General features: G+C 44.7%; 1 protein-coding gene and 1 long non-coding RNA gene across 2 annotated transcripts in view; one reads left to right on the top strand and one right to left on the bottom strand.

Moving 5' to 3' along the window:
* USP12 (ubiquitin specific peptidase 12) overlaps positions 1–4,051 on the bottom strand; it is a 106,459-nt gene extending 102,408 nt beyond the window's left edge. Inside the window, exon 1 of the mRNA XM_090273770.1 lies at positions 3,686–4,051. Within this exon, the coding sequence (XP_090129896.1) occupies positions 3,686–3,733 (48 nt within the window). The 5' untranslated portion in view covers positions 3,734–4,051. The remainder of the gene's footprint in view (positions 1–3,685) is intronic.
* Positions 4,052–4,249: 198 nt separating this feature from the next.
* LOC150012434 (uncharacterized) lies at positions 4,250–9,824 on the top strand. The gene is made up of 3 exons (XR_016510740.1): positions 4,250–4,505; positions 5,503–5,570; positions 9,480–9,824. It is a non-coding gene; the product is annotated as an uncharacterized LOC150012434 (long non-coding RNA).
* Positions 9,825–13,404: the final 3,580 nt, after the last annotated feature.

Here is a 13,404-nt window from a genome sequence, read left to right as displayed (position 1 = left end):
TCCACTTGTGGCTTTCCTTCCATAAGTAGTTCAAAGTTTACCATGGGCAGGGTGCTGTGCTTGATACAGGCTTGTTCAAGGTAAACCTGTTAGACCCACTTGGCAGCTAACTTGTGGCGCTGGCCTCACTGACTGACACCATGTTCTAACAGATCTATGTCATCTCTGTGACTGCCGGTGGGCAAGTAGCCAGACCAGTGCCACCCCATGATCTACCTGCCTTCCTGGGCAAACAGCTTCTCCCTTATCCAGTCCCCTCCCCAACAATCCCTTCCCACCCATGACTCCTACAACCCGCACAGGAAGAAACTATCATGATCACAGCGGGAGCTAGCTAACATATATGGAGCCCTTGCTACAATAGTACCTGCCTCCGTGCAACACCCAAGACCCACACTATCCCTCTCCAGGCGACCAAAAACTGCTCTGGAACTCCAGCTCAGTTTCAAAGCATAAGCCTCTCTATATGTTTCTGGCCACTTTTCCCACCTTTTCACCATTAAGTATAACAGTAAGTACTGGGTAGCCACTTTGTGTCAGGCCCTGAAGTCTGAAGCTACTTCAGAGGCAAAACAAACACCATGTGATACTGAAAATGTATTTTTTTATGGACAAAGAGCAAGCGGCATTTCAAGAGATACCTTTGCAAACTTGTTCAGTGAAATCTAAACATTCTCATTTGGGTCAGGATAATTTAAGAAAAAAAACTTTACTCATTTTGACATCTAAGTAAAACAATAGTGATCTAGAATAAGATATATCTGAAAGGTTTGCTTTTAACACAGTTATTTAACCCAATTACGGTATTGCCGATTTGCCTAGGTACCTCAGGTTGACAAAAGAAAAAATTACATAAATTTCATTATTTATAAAATAAAATTTCAACTCATCATGTTTCCACAGCTGCTAATTCTCTGAGAATTACCATTCTCTTTAGGTGCAGCCCCTCTTCTCTCCACCACACCACACCACACACACCTCCAATCTCGTCCATATTTAACCAGACTGTTTTATTATGTGTAGAAGTTAGTGTTCCACCCAAGGGCAGAAATAAATAACAGGCCCTCACCTTAAACCTTCACAACCTAAAAAGCAGATAAGAAAAAAAAGTACAACACAGTACATATGATAAGTGCTACTGACATTACAAAAATGCAGTGAAATTATATGAGGAGGATAGAGGATGGGGATGGACAGGGGTAGAACTATTCAACTAAGGCTTGACAGGTGTGAACTCGCTAGACAAAGAGGGAGGAATGATCAAAAAATAACATCTACAAAGGCACAGAGGTAAATGCCTTTGCTTTTCTTGATTGTTAATTTTGTAATTCTGAGAAGGTGGTTTATAGTTTTCTTGAAAGGATACAATTGCATATTACTTTGAGATATTTAGCATTACTTTGGAAGCACATCAGAATTTATTCAAATATAAATATAGACACAATTTTAATACTACTTTTGAAACAATCTCATTTGGCCAGCCACTGGTGTTTCTGTATTTGCCAACAGTACACACACCCCACATGCAATTAATGCCCCAGAGTGGAAGCCCTAGGGAACAGCTTTGGAGTCTAACATTCTTGAGATCAGAATCCCACTTACCCACGTCTGATTTGGCAAATCTCTCTATACCTCACATTCCTAATCTGATTATAGCATATTTTATAATTATTAACATGTTCATTTGAATATTGTCTGTCTCCCGTAACTACAATGTAAACACCATGACAGCAGGGATTGTCTTGACCACTGCTGTATGTTCAGCACTCAGCAGTCTAGCCCTTAGTGGATGCCAAATGTATACCTGATATACCTGAGTGAATGAATACTTAGTAGAGTAACACATCACTCTTGAAGCACTAGACTTTGACAAGGAACTACGACCCAACAATCTGTGTAGCTCAGCAATTTGGCAAGATTATCACTTTCAAAGACTTAATTATCAGATTCCTCTTGAAATAGAATAGTAACTGGAATATCTAAAAGTAATCCAAATGACCCTCAGAAACCATTTTAGTATCATTCCTTTAATATCAAAGCTTCCTAGAATATAAATTGTGAAGGGAGAAAAAAACCAAACATTTATTTGGGGAAATGAATTTTCCAATGATTCATTATTCATTATAATTGCTTTAATCCTGTAGGCCAGTGATTTTCAACCAGTGTGCCATGACACACTAGTGTGTCACAAGAATTTTTAAAGCAGTATCTATTTAGTCAGGAGCACTGACCTCTTTTCCCTTAGATAGTCAAATTTAAAAAATGACAACAGCCAACACAACAGCTATCTGGTGTGAATGAATCAAAATTATGTCTATTTTTTGGTCAGATCGGCAAAAAACACATTTTTGGTGTGCCATGATATCTGAGTAATTAGTTTATGTGTGCCATGAGATGAAAAAGGTTGAAAATCGCTGCTGTAGATTTTAATCCCACCTGATTTCAGCCATTTTTTAATACTGTTCATCAGTATGCACTAGAGAATCTGCTTCTAAAGCATCTTGCAGATCTGATTCACCACTCCTTTAAAAAATAAAGTATATAAAGTGTACCACCCTTAAATCAAAGATTGCTTTGGGGCTCTCCCATACACAGGTGCATTTAAAAAATATATAAAAGGCTAGTAAGACAAAACAGAAAGATTTTCAGAATCTTTAAAAACATAATTACTAGGCCTACGTTGCAAAGAATAAGTTTTTTCTGTGATGGCCCATAATTACTATCCTCAGATGTAAGCTCATGAAGAGCTAATGAAATGAATTTGCCACATCGCGTGGAAAACTGTGGTCGATCCGGCCAAGCACAAGAACACCAAGCTTCATTCGGTACTTTTCAACAAGCATTAGCACTTTGCCCTTAAAAATCTATTTAGAAACCCCAATAAAACACAGACCATAACCCTTACAGTCAGTCCCTGCACAGAAATACTTAAGCCACACACAGATGTGCCTAGTATATTCAAGTAAACAAGTGACAGGGAAGCTTAAGCTGTTGGCAACATTAACGTGGATTCCCAAAGACGAGACTGCCACCTGGACACGTGGTTGGAAACGGGAGAGCTCGTTTTTCTCAGAAAGAGTAGAAAAGGGGAAAATTTCCACCGCACTTATTTAAAGTTTCCACCTTCACACACACCCCTTTCCCCTAAACGCCGGGTGGGGAACTCGGCCTCGCCAGAGAAGCAAGGAGGGAATCTGCACTAGACTTCCGTCCTCTCTGGGGCAGGAATGAGACCCTGCCTTCCAGCCGTCGGACCCCCACCGCCAGCCAGGGCCATCTCCCAGCTCCACACACAGCCAGAAGGAAACGGAGCGTGCCGCCCCGCGTACTTCCACCTCCGACCCCAGCCGGGGCTACGCTCCAGCCCGCGCACCCATTAGCCTGGGTGCGCCCCGCTGCTCGGCCCGGCGCCGCGGGAAGACTTCAGCAGTTGAGCCCCGGGGCGCTGAGCACCGGGCCCCATCCCCAAGCCACAACCCGCAAGGGAGCTCCCTTTCTGGTCACCCCCTCGCCGTCCGGGAACGCCAGCCGCATTCCCCCTCCCCAGGGGCCGCTAATCCCCTAGCTCCCCGCCCGCAGCCGTCCAACCGCCCCCGCCCAGACCCCACCGACGGCTGGAGTGAGGGGCGGGGAGCCCAGCCCCAGAAGTCTCGGGCGGCCCCGGCTGTCCTCCCGCCGCACTTACCATGGTACAGATGGAGGCGAATTTGGAGACTGTCATTAGGATTTCCATCCGCCCAGCGCCATCTTCCACCCAATCACAGCGGCGGCGGCGGCAGGCAGAGTAGAAGGGGAGCCGGGCCGCCCGCTCGCACCGCAGCCCGCGGGCGGACCCCGAGCCACCGAGGACCCACGCACCAAGGCTGCTCTGCCGCCGCTGCCGTCGTCGCCGCCGGCACTCCGGCACTCCCTACCTCGGATCCCAGCCCCCGCCTGCTGACCGCCCGTCCGCCTCCGGCTCCTCCCCGGCGCAGGGCGCAGCCGCTGCCTCCGGGCCAGCGCCTGCCCGCGAAGCGGTCCGCCACACACCCCGCCCAGCGCGCTGGGGAGCGGGCTTCGCCGAGGCCCTAATGCCCGGCCTGCCCAGCAGCTGAGCGGCCCAGCGGCGCTCCCCGCCCACTCACCGCGCGCACGAACCGCCCTGCGCGGAGCCCCGCCCACTTCCCCGCTCAAGCCTCTCCCTCCTGGAGCGCGCCTGCCCCGGAACTCCGGAGCGGGCTCCGCCAGACACTCTGCCAGGTACCGCCTCCTGCCGGCGTCCCTCGCGGTCCTAGAGCCTACGCACCAGTCCGAGCTCTAGCTGCGAGGGGCTGCTGGGGAGATGCGGGTCGCTGAGTTGGCTTAAGAGGGCGACCTACGCAAATCCTGGAAGGGACCGGCCGGCAACCTCCATCGAGGGCGAAAGGACAGCTATTTCCCACTGTTGAAACAGAAAATGAGACGGTGATGGATGATTCAGAGTGGGATGGAAGTAAACCTGCTTCTGTACAGTTAAAATAACCCAGGTAATCCAACGTCCCAAGTACTTAAAATGTAAGGTGGTTTGTTTCTTTTTACACATATTGGGTGGGTTGCCTGAGTCAAAACTCCCTAACTTAGCGAAAGGCTAATTGCATAAAAATGAAAGAGACAAAGAAGAAACTATGTTTAGCTCTTTGAATTAAGAAGAAAGGTAAGTAATGGGGACGAGGGTGGAGCTAAGCTGCCTTCATCACTGCCTGTTGGCCATAAATTTAGAATATGTTTATAAATATAGCTCCTAAATATATTCCTCTGAAAGTTGAGTTGCAAAATAGGAAAGATCTCAACCTAGCAATGATGATGATGTTACCAAGACAAGAAGTCGCTCAAGTTAGAAAAATGTCCCGTGAGAAATACTTAAGCCGTGTTTGCTAGTGGTATAGTTCCTCTTTTCTACTTTTATAAAATTTATTGTACCCTGTTCATGTCAAGCAGCTCAGCTTTATTTCTTCCTATTTGAGAAAGTAGTTCAAGTGAGTAGATTAACTTTATAAATTATTATATTAGAAAGCTTGTGATTTTTTTTTCTATTGGTGTAATGTAGTGATGGGGTGACTTTCTGGGTTGCCCCATTTCAGTGGGGCTGAGAAACTGAATTCTGACAAGCCTCTAAAATCAGATATGCTTACCTTATAGGTTCAAAGTACTCACAATATAAAACAGAGCATTCAAAGAAAAATTTAGGTGAAATATAGATTTCTGGTACATGAATTCTGCTTCTATAGTGATTTCGATTCTAAGCTTGCTTGGAGAAAATATTTACAAATAGAATATAGCTGAGTCCCATGGTAACTGGCTTGGTTCTCCAGGCACCTGCCTCCATGTAAGTGGGGGCCCACCCTCTTTGCCTGATACCCAATCCAGTGGGTATCTGTTTTTCACTATGCATTCAGGTATACGGGTGCTTGCCTCCTACTTCCCTGCCTAGACTTGGAAGTGTCACCCACCTGAATTTTACTTGCTATGTTCCATTCTACTTAGACCTTTAGGGCCTGCCTGGGCCTCCTACCACTGTCACCATGCTCCTGGGTCCTGTCTTGCCTATTTGGGTAAGTGTCTGTTGTCATCCTGTCCTCCCCTATTGTTATTCTGTTCCAGCACTCAGGTCTGATGTGCCAGAATTAAGCCCCACCTTTATCTACTCTGCTCACCAAAATGCCTCTTTGTGCATCAGTCCTAAAATGTCACAGGAAAAGGCCACCAGCTCTATACAAAGTTTATGTAAAAACAAGGCCTTTTTAAAGTGAATTTCTGTTAGAATTATCTGGAGTTGTGCTTAGTGTTATAGCCACCTAAATTTTCAAGTGATTATCGTAGAACCTAAGTGCACAACCTCACAATGCCTTGTCTTCCCAGCCTAAGGTTAGTCAGAGAGGCACAATAAAAAGAGAGATTCTTCTATGTGGTAGGCGCCACCCTGGGGTCTTTTTTTAACCATTTATAATGCAGCTGAAGATAAGATTTGGCTGAAATGCCACACTTTTGCACCTAGAGCTTGGAAGAGGCCATCTGAGCTTAGAACACAGTTTTTACCTGCAGCTGTATTAGTTTTACAAAGAGCTTGATCGTGCCTAGAGAAAGATGAGTTTATGTACCTCTATCTTCTTTTGGGCCTTTATGAGAGTATAAGCTACAAAACAGACCCAAATAACCACAGGGACCAATCAAGTAAATGAACTAAAGCCAACCTCAATTAATTGGTCAGCACATTTTTTAAAATTGTTTAATTTGAATACTTTTATACAATCATGTACTGTCCAATTCCTTGCAAGTCATCCATGTTTTCTGTTACTCCTCCTGTCTCCCTTGAACCACATGCCCCTTCATATATTTCTGCCGCTTCTCCCTGAAGGTATTTGAATAAGAACCAGCTAACATAAATGAGTGAAAATGTGGCCTGTGATAGGGTGGGGAAGGGAGAGGTGGAGAGGGGGTATAGAGGGGGTATAAGATATCTATTATAACAGGTAGTGCTTATTAAGGACTTACCTGTACACCAAGCATTTTATCAAATCCTCACAACAAAGCCAAGAAAGTGGTGTTATTATTATCCCCATTTTCTAGGAAACTGGGGCACACAGATAACTCCCAAGTGAGGGGGAGCAGAATATAGTATCTCCAAACTTACTTCTTTAGCATATTCATTATTTTGAATTAAAGTTACTTGAGACACAGCTAGTGCAAGGACACTCTGAGCCTCTTTGTCCCCCTAAGAGCAGGAGATAAATCTTCCATGTGAAAGGTACCCTCCCTATACCAGGAGGGTAGAGAAACATCCTTACCAATAGAGATAGTGAATTCAGGGCTGAGAAAGCTGTATAAATGAACCTTGTTACTTCTCTACTCATTAGCTACCCCATGCCCAAACCCATTTGTTTCGTCAGTTCTTCACAAATGTATTATTTCTTTGTCTAAAAGGTAAAAGGCTGCCTGTTTTGGTCACTCAGTTGAGTCTCATATTTCTATGAGCTCTTGTATGTTCCAAATTAAAATTGTTTTTCTCCTGTTTATCTGTTTTATGCCAATTATTAAACCAGCCAAAAAACCTAGAAGGGAAGAAGGGAAAAGTTTTCTTCTCTCACACAAGGTTGCACAACTAGTAAACAAAACTAGGATCTGAACCTGGCTCTAGAGGCCACACTTGTATCCACTCTCCTGCTACACCAGATCATGTGAAAGTGCCTCATTTGGATTCTACTAGGATGAACCTGAGAGGCGCTGGCTCCTTTAGGACTCACCTGAAGATTTTAGCTACAAAGCATACTTACTTAAAGAGATGTTTCTTTGTCTCACTCTCCTCATCTGGATAATCTGGTTATGCCTATTTCCAAGGACAAAACATGGGGCATGTTTAGAATTGTGCCTGGCCCCCAATACAAGCTGGAAAGCTCACAACAGCCATTCAAAGTCAACATTTTAAAAGTCAGGGTGGGCAAATAGAGCCCTCAGGGTGCCAGTTTACTCCCTCAGATTTAATGAGCTTCTGCTATGTGCCAGGCACCTAATTCTCACTTTAGATGCATTGTCTAATGTAACCCTTCCAGTGCCCCTGGAACTCAGTCACTTCCTGCTCATTTTACCACAGTCAACATGGTGCTGCCCAGGTAGGACAGAGCCAGGGTCCACACCCAGACACTTTGACTGGAAACCCATGATCTCTCCCCTTCTCCACACTGCCCATTGACAGTTGAATGAATCAACCTTGGTGGTATGAATTAACATCATCCAGCTGCTCAAAGGTAGATATTGAAAGTGATGTTCTTTCTGTTGGTTTGAATCAACAAGTCACCCACTTGCTTTTCAAGGCTGACTTCTAATTCAAATGAGCAAAGTCCAGTCATCTACACAGTGAACACATGACTAATTTGCTGGGCAGGATGGCATATAGCTAATATACCTAAAATTTTGTCTTTATTGAAATTAACATTTTTAAAAAGAGGGCCAAAGGCACAGCTTCAGTGTACTGTATTTAAAACTGAAATGGGAGTTCATTCATTAAAACTATTATTATTGATCACCTACAGATGACTAAGAGGAGTCTTTGCCCTCAGGAAGCACATAGTCCATTGGGGTAGACAGATGATTTTTATGGAAAATGAGCTAAGAAAATGAAGAACCAACTGCTGTTAGCTGGGGGTGAGGGGTTGGGGAGCATGTCTAGCTCTGCCTGCAGGAGGAACAAGCTGAGGACAGCTTAAGATCCAGAAGAATAGAGTGAACAGTGAGGAGGGGGTAGGGGAAGGCAGTGGTCTCCCAGGCAGGGGGGAAATTGCCTGTAGGGACCCTGAAAGATATGGGATGTGTCAAGGCAGTTGCACAAGGAGTTTTGCAGGGAGTTTGTAGAGATGAGTGGAATGTTAAGGGGACAATCCAACCCACAGTGACAACAGCAAAGGTTATGGGCTCTGCAATCTCTGCTGTCATATCCATCATTAAGTGGTAGAATCAGCCTACCTTACAACCTCTTCTTTGTTCTTCATAGCACCAGTTTAAATTCCCAGTCCTGCCATTTGTTGAGACTAAAGATGGCAGAAAATTTCAAGGAGATATCAAACCAACAGGTCTATAACTGGCAAGAAAGCCTTGACTTCTGGTGAGCACAAAAGTAAACCAGAATATTTTCTTTGTGCATTTGGCTTCTTGTTTAGCAGGGCCTGACCGGAAGGATGCTGGGAGGATGACACAATTATTCTGGCTGTTTAAAGAAAGTTCAAAAGTTGCTGAGCTTTACTTGAGAAGGGGACACCTTTTCCAATACTTTCATTAACTACCCCTTTCTTCTGTGAAAAGGAGACAGAGAAAGGTAGAGCCAAAAGTGTAGAACACACTGACAACCTCAAGTATAAACATGATCCATTCTGATCGTGCAATCATTTGGCCAAATATATCTGAACTGCACTTTTTTTTTCAGTCAGTACATATTTCTTGCGTAACTCCTACTTGTGAAGGCTTATGGTTGACACTTAAGGAATAAGAGTCCTGCTTTCAAAAAGTCTGCTGTCTGATTGAGAGAGCAGGCATGTATGCAAATAACTTTAAATTAGATGCATGCCAATTATGTGATTTATGCTGTTATAAAGGCTCAGAGAAGAGAGTAAATCTTTCTTCTTTTTTAAAAAATTTATTGACTTTAGAGGGAAGGAGGGAGAGAGAGAGAGAAACACCAATTTGTTGTTCCAGTTATTTATGCAGTCATTGGTTGATTCTTGTATATGCCCTGACCAGGGGTTGAACCCACAACCTTGGCATATCAGGACAATGCTCTAACCAACTGAGCTACCTGACCAGGGATTGTTTCTTCTTTAAGCATCAAAAATGATACCACATACTAGATTCTGATTCACAGGGAAAATGGGGAAATCTTAAAGAGTAACATAATTATATCTTGAAGAACAATTATACCTGTTGTTGTTATATCCTCCTCCACCACTTCCTCCTCCTCTTTCCTATCTTTCTAGGTTCATCTTATACTCGTCCCCCTTCAATCACTATGTTTCCTACCACACTTGCCGCCAATAAGCTCCACATCTCCTCTGAGCGTTTGCACTGGCCACCCCTTCTCCCTGGAACACCCTTACCCCTTCACGTGATAGGCCTCAACTACAATACATGTCAACTTCTCAAGGAGGCCTGCCCTGATCCTGATCTCCTCCTCTCAGTGTAAGCTCTTTGAGAACCAGGACCATGTCTATTTGTAGTGCTCTATCCCCAGTGCCTGAGAGAGAATAATAAGCACTCAGGAAATACTGGTTACTGAATGAATTCAAACTGATAAACATCTACACTGGAAGTATGCCCAACTCCAGAGCAAATAAAAAAGAACTCTGGCACATAGAGGTGTTCCATCTTAATGAATCAACACAATAAATTTGAATTTTCCTAAAGTAATAATGTAACCAGGCAGCCTAGAGTCTGGCCACTTGTCGCCATGTACACACATAACAAGAAGATTTGTGGGAAGGAACTAGCTTTTTATTAACAGGATAACCCATTTTGAGGGGGCTGGGAGCATTCCTGCTCTGAGCCCACCTTATCCACAGAGTACAGAAAACCTGCCACCCCCAGGAAGATTAAAGTCCAAATTCATGCCCAGAAGATTCCCATTATTTGTTATCTGCAGCCCAAGATTGTTCTCCATCTCTCCAGTGCCAGGCTTTCTCTCTCTGGGGCCAGAGCCACCGTCACCTCACAGCAGCTTCCTCGTTCCCTGTGTGCTGCTCCTTCCCAGTAAGGTGCTAGAATGGTCAGTGACCAAAACACTTGTCCCCCAGCTGCATAAAGTGGCACTCCTCTTCATGGGCTTGGGGCCTCTCTCTGCATCCCAGGCCCACAGAGCCCCGACTGGCAGCAGGAACAGCCTACAGTAGAGGCAGCAGCAGCTCCATTGATGGGGCATACGCTGGAGGAGTGTGCTGTGGGCAGCAGGTAGGCACCTGCCACCGTGGTTGTCCATGTGAGGGAGGATGCAGGGCTTGCCTCCCAGCTGCTCAGCACCCAGGGTCTGGTGACCTGCGTAGTCCTCTCCTTTCTTCACACTGCACTCCAGGCAGGCCATGGAGCACTGGGGGAGGGGCACGAGGAACCTCCCCAGACCGTAGTGTCTCCTGCCAACCCAGGAGTCTGAGCCCCCAGTGGCCATCCGGACCAGCAAGGGAAGTGGACTGCAAAGCATGCGGCATTTCTGCACACTCTACTTTTTAAAGACTGCCTCCAGAATCCCTTGCATAGCATCTGTGCATTGCCCTGGTTGCCAGAGCAACATACACTGGTTCAGCAGCTGCTTCTCAAATAGCATCCTTGGTACTTCCCAACTCCTCCCCAATTTCTAGGGGTCTCCCCAATTTCTATGGGTCCCCCATTGCAACTCTCCCCTTTTAATACTCTGGAGGTGTAATCTTCAAGGGCAAAATGGATGAAGGTCTCGTTCTTCTATAAATACTTCCTGCTGGCCAAGGGCATAATCCTGCCTATCTCCTGGTCCAGCAGTCCCTAACAAAAAGGGTTCTGGAGTGGAGAGGAGTCTTCATACAAGGGAGAAGGATTTTGCAAAGTCCAGGTCAGTGGGTTGTCCCTGGAAAGCAGCATGCATAATGTTCAAAGGGTGCTATTGCTGGACAAGTTGGGAAATTTGTTGTATTCTGGAGGCAACAAATTTGGCAAGAGGGTCAGAAAGCATAATCAGAAGCATAACAACTAAATGACAAAGGTAGGGACTAATTCTACGGTGTCTCATTAAGAAAGAGTGGCTTCCTTGGAGGAAGATGTGTGAGGCATGTCACACCCTTCCAAAGCCTTACTGTCCACAACACTTCATTCAAATCAGGCTGAAGAAAATATTCTGAAATTAACCCCTTTAACACTTCTGGACCCTTTCTGTCTAAACCATTAGGGCAGAAAAGGGAAACAGTTTTAAAGTGAAACCAATAGGCCGCCTCATACTTCTCCAACTCAACCAGTCAAACCGTTGAGTCTCAGGAGGTGACATTGCAGGTGGGCTTCTCAAGTGGGTCCTACACCATCTGAGTCTGCAAGACTGTCTTTTGAGAATACATTCCGCTGCAAGGCCTTTGCTGGAATGATATCAAGCAGTGACAGTTTTTTAAAAGATTTTCTCTATTTTTAAAGAGGGGAAAGGAGGGATAAAGAGAGGGAGAGAAACATCAATGTGTGGTTGCCTCTTGTGCACCCCCAACTGGGTACCTGGTCTGCGACCCAGGCATGTGCTCTGACTGGAAATTGGACTAGTGACCATTTGGTTCATAGGCTGGCACTAAACCCACTGAGCCACACCAGCCATGGCAAGCAGTGATGATAATTTGACAAATTTTTCATGTCTATAAATTGAACACCTCTGGTGATGCCATCAGGAGCTGAAGTAAACTAGTTCAACTTCTAAGGGAAAATAAATTTTGAGGACAATTAACTGCACTAAATCTCAATATTCACAACCGAGCATTGTGATTCTCCTTGAGACCTGATTCCTCTCCCTAAGATAACCCTCGTGAAAGACACTGTCAAGTTTTAATTTTGCCGCATCATTTGCATGAGCGCAAGAGCAACAATTGATTACATAGGCTCTTTAAATCTCCTTGGCTGGAACTTCCACAAGGAACCGTTAGACTGACTCTTAACACTTCAGGGCACAGAAGCCAAGCCATACCCCTGCCATCTGGCTTTGCCTGCAGTACCTGTACTCCTCAAGTCCTTAAGGTTCCCAGCATGTCCTCTTGCCATCTTTCAGTAAAGCAACCTTTGTTCTTTCCCTGGAAAGACTGCCATGAATCACATGACCAAACAAGTTACCAGGCCATTTTTCCAGTGGGCTTTTATTAGTTTTGAAAATCAATATCAGTTTCTCAAGGCTTTTTTGTAATAACCAGAGCTCAGGAATGCCTCCTTCAGGCATGATATTCCAGTCAAAGTCTTGGTTATTAAAACCACAACTTGAAACTGGTCTTATTGGTTTCATGCAAAGAAGCTTTATGTCATTACTCATTATAAATGCCAAATTCTAGATGGATCAGGTAGGGAGAAAATTACAAAGCAAAAAGGAAAATCTTTATCCTTCCAATATCACCATAATTGCATTTCCATGCCTTATATCTTTTGCTACTTTACTTTCCAACTAAATGTGAAGTTTTAACCCTTAAAAACCTCAATTTCTTTTAAAACAGAAATCCAAAGCAAGGACAGAGTTTGATAAAAAAGGAGGAGGGCACTCGAGCTAGCCTTAGGATCTCGTCTCACACCAACCAGTTCCACTAACCGGTTGCACAGACAACCTCTCCAAAGTCCAAATGGCCCAAAGCCTCAAACTGTAGAGACATTCTCTCGCCCCAACCGGTACCACAAATGACAGTGATGAGGTCTAAATGGCACGAAGCACAAATGGCAGAGATGTTATCTCACACCAACCCATACTGCTAATGATCTTTATGAGGTCCAAGTGGCACAAAACCCAAACAGCCGAGGTGTCATCTCACACCAACCATTACCGCAAACAATCTTGACAGGATCCAAATGGCATAAAACCTAAACAGCAGAGGAGTCATCTCACACCAACCGTTACCACAAACAACCCTGATGGGGTCCAAATGGCATGAAACCTAAACAGCAGAGGTGTCATCTCATACCAACCAGTACTACAAATGATGCTGATGGGGTCCAAATGGCATGAAGCCCAAATGGCACAGACAGAGAATTCCCAATGTAAACAAAACAGTTTCATTCCCTCAGTCCCCACAAGATAAGGAAACAAGCAAAGAATAACTAACCAAAAACTGAGATTTCTTTCATTTCAAGTTAAAACACTCACAACTTTAAATACTCATTCAGAAATAATGATAACTCACTTTCAATCCTTGTTCTTTTTAACAATGGGAA

This window comes from Furipterus horrens, unplaced genomic scaffold (genome assembly GCF_987537825.1).
Source record: "Furipterus horrens unplaced genomic scaffold, mFurHor1.1.pri manual_scaffold_4, whole genome shotgun sequence".
NCBI lineage: Eukaryota > Metazoa > Chordata > Mammalia > Chiroptera > Furipteridae > Furipterus > Furipterus horrens.
Note: the sequence above shows the minus strand (reverse complement) of the source record. Positions and strands in the feature narration are given on the sequence as shown.